Source organism: Castor canadensis, chromosome 11 (assembly GCF_047511655.1).
Source record: "Castor canadensis chromosome 11, mCasCan1.hap1v2, whole genome shotgun sequence".
NCBI lineage: Eukaryota > Metazoa > Chordata > Mammalia > Rodentia > Castoridae > Castor > Castor canadensis.
Genome location: NC_133396.1, coordinates 33827259 through 33834039, shown reverse-complemented (window position 1 = coordinate 33834039; position 6781 = coordinate 33827259). Strand labels below are relative to the sequence as shown.

At 42.7% G+C, this 6781-nt stretch overlaps 1 protein-coding gene across 1 annotated transcript in view; it reads left to right on the top strand.

Moving 5' to 3' along the window:
• Nucleotides 1-636: 636 nt before the first annotated feature.
• Hsf5 (heat shock transcription factor 5) overlaps nt 637-6781 on the top strand; it is a 33989-nt gene continuing 27844 nt past the window's right edge. The window contains exon 1 of the mRNA XM_020179642.2: nt 637-1507. Coding sequence (XP_020035231.2) covers nt 643-1507 — 865 coding nt within the window. The 5' untranslated portion in view covers nt 637-642. The remainder of the gene's footprint in view (nt 1508-6781) is intronic.

The window sequence follows — 6781 nt, the reverse complement described above, 5'->3', positions numbered from 1 at the left end:
CGTAAATTGTTTTGTTTTGTTTTTTGACCATGATAAAAGACTCATATCCCTTTCCAATAATTTCCTGTGTTAAAATAGACTTCTGTTTTCATCAGCACAGCCCATTACATTTGTATTTAGCCATTAGATAGAATTCTCCCCATCTCAAGTGAGGTTCATTTCTCTTCGGCGTGTGAAATGCCGCCAGCTGGTTGAACGAGCACATAGAATTGTATTAATATTCTCTTGATTCCCTTCTGCCAGACACCTCAGTTCTCATCTAATCTTGCGTAAGTTGACTTGAGAATAATACTGGCTTCCAACAGTCTATTCTTAAGGGTATAAAATGCCACTATCTAAAAGGCGTTTCATGTACTGAGGATGTTGTGCCTTGCCCCCGTTTTTTTTACTTGGAGAGACCAGCAGTTCAGTCCGACTGTTGGTGAAGATGAGGGCTGGCCCCTCGGTTCTAAAGACCTGGCTCTCTACTGTCCAGTGCACACTCCATTCTGAGTCCCCACCCGCTGCCTGGGCTGGAGGGCCCGACCCTTCCACCCTTAGTATTCTGCTGTGTTTAACTGGGCTTCTTTCTTCTCAGGACTTCGAACTCCCCAGCGTGGGAGGCCATTTGGAGGGAAAGTGGCCTTGTGGCCACAGTGTGTCATGCTGCCGCCTGCTCAGGCCGCGCGTCACCGAGGGGAGGGCCAGCTCGTGCCCCATAGGCCGCGCGGCCCAACTCGAGGCCCGATTGGCTGCGCCAGGGGGCGTGCCAGGGAACTCGTGCGCCAACGGTCCCTGGGTCCTTGGCGGCCGGGTGCTGGCAGGAGGGGGCAGGGCGAAGCGAAGGCCCCGGGATCGAGAACAGTGGGAGAGCCAGGCTCGGTGGGGCGAGGCCCAGGGCCGGGCGGGGCGATGGAGGAAGCGCTGCTCTCCACCCCCATCAACCCCAACAACTTCCCCGCCAAGCTGTGGCGGTTGGTGAACAGCCCCCGGTACAGCTCGATCCGCTGGGACGGCCGAGGAGAAGGGCTGCTAATCGACCAGCCGCTCTTTGAGGCCGAACTGCTCAGCCCACCTGGGCCGGGGTCTGGAAGCGGTGCTGGCGCCGGGGCCGGTGGCAGTGGTGGCAGCAGCGGCATCGGGCCCGCCGGCGCAGAGCCAGAGCTTTTCAAAACCACCAACTTCACCAGCTTCATCCGCCAGCTCAATCTCTACGGCTTCCGCAAGGTGGTGCTGGGCGGGCCGGGCTCGGCGGGTCCCGGGGCGGGCGGGCCAGCCGGCGACGGGCCGCTCCACCACTTCTACAGCCCGCACTTCCGCCGCGACCAGCCGCAGTTGCTGGTGCACCTCAAGAGACTCACCAGTGCCAACAAGGCCAAGCTGGCGGCCGGCCTGGAGGTGCCCTGCCGGCCGCCCAACCGCTTCCAGAGGCTGCTCATCACCTCGGCTTCGGCCTCGGCCTCCACCTCCCCCCTGCAGCACCAGGACCCACTGCCGCCGCCCGCAGGGCCCCGGCCCGAGCCGCACGGTGAGTTGGGGCCCTCGCCCTGCATCCGCAACATCCTCGACTTAGTGGAGTCTGACATTATAGGTCCCATCACTTCCATCATCTCTCGGGGGCCAGCACCCCAGGGCCCCCAGTTAGCATTTAGCCCCCAGTGTCCACTAGCAGCAAAAAGGACCTCTGCTGTAGGCTTTCTTCCCAGTCTTCCCCAACAGTGGAACCCCCAGGAGATTCCTGTTTCCAAACCTCTGTGGCCATGTGTCTTCCCAAGACCCGACGTACTCGCTGTGAACATCTAGAATAAGTAGCCCTTTGTTGAAGCACTGTCTTTGAAAGAAACCCAGAAAGGCCACTGTTGCTCCAGCCGGAAGCAGAGCAGAGTCACTCCATAGGCTAAGGCAGGAAGGGACAAAGTCACAGCCAAGAAAACTTAAAACATTAAACCAATCGACGGAAAGTGGAAAAGGTACCTTGTGTGGAAGTTTGTCCTTGAGTGGACATGCTGTCTTCCACCCGTTGGTACATATTAAGAATCGTGGAAAAAGTGTTATAATACCCATGTTTAAGATTCCAAGTGATGTGTAGAATGGTAGACATTGTACGTAATGGCAAAAAATACAATTAGACAAAGTTTACAAACTGTTGTTCCTATGCAGAATCAATTGGCTAAACATTTCTTTAGTTACCTACAGCTAATTATAGCTTGATGCTTACTTGAAGTGTTATGGTTAGACAAAGCAAAATGGTTTTCCTTCTAGCTGTCAAGTTTTAGTTAAAATGAATTTTAGGAAACACACATTCATGACCTTTGAATTGGTGGCAGCCTGTCAACATCGAGAAAACTTTTGATAAACCTGTATCTCATAAATGTTCAGAAACCCTTGGTGATAGTGAATTATTTTATGGACTTGATTTGGGACATTTTTCCGCTCTTCTAGGAAGAGGAGTGTGGCAATATTCCTTTTGTGTTTAAAGAGTCCATGGTATGAAGCAGTAGATCAAGGAAGCAACAGAATATAATAGATTTAATTCACCTTCAACTAGGAAAGAATTAGAAACATTTTTGGCATGTTAACAGACTTAGCATTAGGACATTTGAGTTATTTTTGAATTATGAAAATTTTAAATATACAAATAGCATTATGTTCAATTTAACCTCTGCCCAGTGTGGAGCCACTACTTTGTTCATTTGGAATTTAGAAGATAAGTGACTAGGTTGTATGTCTGTGGAGTTTAGAAGATAAGGAACTAGGTTAGAGTTCTAGTAACAAGTTGGGAAAATAGCAGTGGTATAGGAATGTTCTAAAGGAATTCTAAAGGAATATCAAGCTGCTTCTACATGATGGCCATTGATTTAGAGGGGGAATTGTACAGGGAAAGGCATTGGAGACGAATCCATGGAATACATTTGGCAGAAACTCTAACATGGATATATATATATTTCTTTCTTCTTTCTTTTCATTTTTTAGCATTAATTTTTTCCGGGTTGTGTCTCTTAAGTGGGCGGAAGGAAAAAAGACTGGGAAATGTATTTTGAGGAGAAGTGGGATAACCACTTCAAACAAAGAAACCAACTCTTGCTCACTTTTCTCTTTGATCTTCCTTTTCCCTCACCTATCTTAAAATCAGCTATTTTTTGCTTTTTTGGTGGGGGGCAGTACTAGGGTTTGAACTCAGGGCCTTACACTTCCTAGGCAAACACTCTGCCACTTGAGCTATGCTCAAGTTAGCTTGTTTTCTAAGGATAGAGTCCATGCCAGGAACTGGTGGCTCATGCCTGTAATCCTAGCTACTTGGGAGGCTGAGATCAGGAGTATCAAGGTTCAAGATCAGCCCAGGCAATTAGTTCTGGAGACCCCCTCTCCAAAATAACCAGAGCAAAATGGACTGGAGCAGTGGCTCAAGCGATAGAGCACCTGCTTTGCACTTAGGAAGTCCTGAGTTCAAACCTCAGCCCTCCCCCCAAATAAATTTAAAAAAAATGAGGATAGAGCCTCGTTTAATTGAAAAAGCAGGCTATGTAGAATCTGATTTTATTCACTTATAGTTGAGTTGGTCAGCATTTTAAAGATTACATTTGTTGAAAAGCATAAGTTCATACATAATATATGAGTACACATACATGTATGCATACCTAGTTTGGTATTTTCATGCATTTCCTATTTTGTACCTATTGGTGTGTGCAGAAGGATGTCTGATGTTGGTTTTCTACACCATCAGCTTGGTTCACTAAGCAATTGTGTTACTGGTTCAGGTGGAATGTAGTTAAGTTGTAGGTTCAGGGATACTGGCACAACTTTGTTTTGTTTCCTTATATGTTCTAAGTCCTTAGCTCTTCTGTTTTTCCTCACCTATTTTTTTGATGGTATTGGGATTTGAACTCAGGGCCTCTTGCTACTTGAGCCACTCTGCAAGCCCCTTTTTTTTTTTGGATGGTTTTTTTGGAGATAGGGTCTTGTAAACTATTTGCCTGGGGCTGGCCTCACCTAATTTTTTTTCTGCTTGAACCTTGCCTTGGTTATCTCTCTGACAACACTGCTGCTTCCTAGTTTCCATTTTGTTTTCTGTAGTCTACTTTACCTTATGGTTCAAATACTTCTCTTTTTCAGTAGAATCATCATTTTAGGAGCTAGTCCTTTTATTTAGGTTCATTAAGCCAACTGTCACTTGATAAGAAATGTGAAAATCCTCTTTTTCTCTTTTTTTATGTGTCCATTTTTGTTATTTTGCTTTTAGAATAATTTATTTTCCAATATTTGTTAAAATGTTCTAAACTAAGTAGTAAGCCTGTGAAGTACATAATATCTCTTTGCCTGGACACAAGTTCTCAACACACAAGTTTTAGGGTTCTTTCCTGGGTATTGATTAGTTCACTTTCATTTCCAAAAAAGCAATAGAATCTTTAAAAACAAAAATCCTTCCTGCTCTAATATTTGTGGATTTAAACTTTTCCAAATATATCTCAAAAAATATTTTGAAGACATAGTAGGTGATACTTTGCAAAGTTGGTCAGAATAGAGTCCTATGAGCTATCCCTTAACAGAAGAAGAAAGAAGAACTGAACATGTTTTAGTTCTTTATTTAACAACTAAGTGTGTGTGTGTGTGTGTGTGTGTCAAATGGTAGAGTGCCTGCCTAAGAAGTGTGAAAGCCCTGAGTTCAAACCTTAGAAAAGCCAAATAAACCCCCAAAACAAACCAACAGCAATAACAAAAAAAAAAAACCTTAAAGGAATGTTTAATCCTGATAGTATTCTTAGATCATCAGTATCTAAAATAGATAACTGCTAACAGAGTTTATCATGATAGAAACAATTTATATTTCAATTCAGATTTAAATTAGAATTTGAGCTATCAAGTTGGAAAATTCTTTAATTAGCTGCTTAAGGTTTTTTGTGGTTTTTGTTGTTTTTTGGTGGGACTGATGTTTGAACTCAGGGCTTTATGCTTGCAAAGCAGGTGCTCTACAACTTGAGCCATGCCTCCAGTTCATTTTGCTCTGGTTATTCTGGATATAGGGGTCTCAAAAACTATTTCCCTGGGCTGGCCTCAAACTGTAATCCTACAGATCTCAACATCCCAAATAGCTAGGATTACAGGCATGAGCCACCAGCGTCCAGCAGCTGTTAAAGTTATTGACAAGCTGAAGGTTCAGCAACAGCTTGTCCCTGAAGAGGTCAGGACACTTTAGGCAACTTGTGATTTTGGCATATGAAGCATCCAGGGAGAAATCAGGTGGGGAACAGTTAAGGTCACTCAAATGCCTTTTGCGAAAAGTAATAGTTTCTTTAGGAAACCAAAGGATTGTCAGTGATGAGTTCAAAGTGTGTATATATGTGAAATAGTCAGGTAGTGTCATAACTATTTTTGTACTTTAAAGGGAAGATTTTTTAAGAGATGTGTCATTTAAATATATTCAGTCTTCTAAATTAGGAATTTTTTTTCCCATTAGGTAAGAGCTTTTGGTTCCCAGGGCTCCAGAATTTCTGTTACTAGTATGTGTGTATATAAATTTGTTTATTCTTGCCATTAATGCTTTATGTTTATTTATTGGTGGTACTGGGATTTGAACACAGGACTTCACACTTGCTAGGCAGGTGCTCTATCACTGGAGCCATACCTGCAGCCTTTTTTGCTCTGGTTATTTTGGAGATAGGATCTTGCTTTTTGCCCATACTGGCCTGGATGGTGATCTTCCTATGTCAGACTTCCCTCTGTTCTTGTAGCTGGGATGACAGGCACGCACCAGCATGCCTAGCTTTTTTTCCATTGAGATGGGGCCTCATGAACTTTTTTCCCACCTGGGGTGGCTTGGAACCCCGAGCCTCCTGATCTAAGGAAATCCCATAGAAAATAGAAATGTGTGTAACATATTCAATGGTTTGTAATCTAATTCTTTGGCAATTTAAATATCTGAGTGGTATCTTTCAACATGTAGTTTAGCACTTGAGTAATACATAAGTTGGGTTTTCCCTCTGTTTTACAGATTAGTTTAATAAAATACAAGGAATTTGTGAATCAATTTAATACACAAAACCCTCCTTAAGAATAATTAGGCTAGCTTTTTAAAAAAATCATAATCTAGAAAATAATCTAGCCTACAATTCTTCCTTTCCTCATTTTATTTTTTCCTTTTTTCCCTTTCTACCTTGCTAGCTAAGGGAAAGCAAATATTTGCATGAGAATCTCTGAGCCTGGGTATTTAGATTTTTAAATAGCTGTTCCTATGATTCAGATGTAAACCAGTGCTTGATTGAAGGCCACTGATATTTGGGAAATGATACTACTAAAGAAAATTAAAAGGCCAGGATTGGAGGTAGCGCTCTCGCCTAGCATGTACAAGGCTCTGATATGATTGCCAGCACTGCAAAAGAAAAAGGGAAAAAAGACCATGGAAAATGATTGTTTGGGTAAAGAAAACTAAAGGAAAAATTTTAAGCCTAACTTTTCTACAGAGATTATCTTTTTTTTCAAAAAATTGAAAGGAAGCAAATACTTCATTTCTTTTTTGTTTCATGTTATAATGCTTATTTGTTGTACACATTTATTTTATGTTTATGATAGAGCATATTTTCCTGCTCATTATTTAGGTTCCTAAATGCTTTGAAAGAATGAATGGAAAATTTCTAGGCAGTAGCTTACACATTGGAAAAATCTGAGTCAGACAGTTGAGGTAAAAGGTAAGATGGCTGAATCATCTCCAAAAGGCTTTCTACACTGGATATTTGATTTAACCTTTGATTTAATATTAGGGTTTGTCCACTTTACCTCTTATGGTATTCATTTTGAGAACTAAACA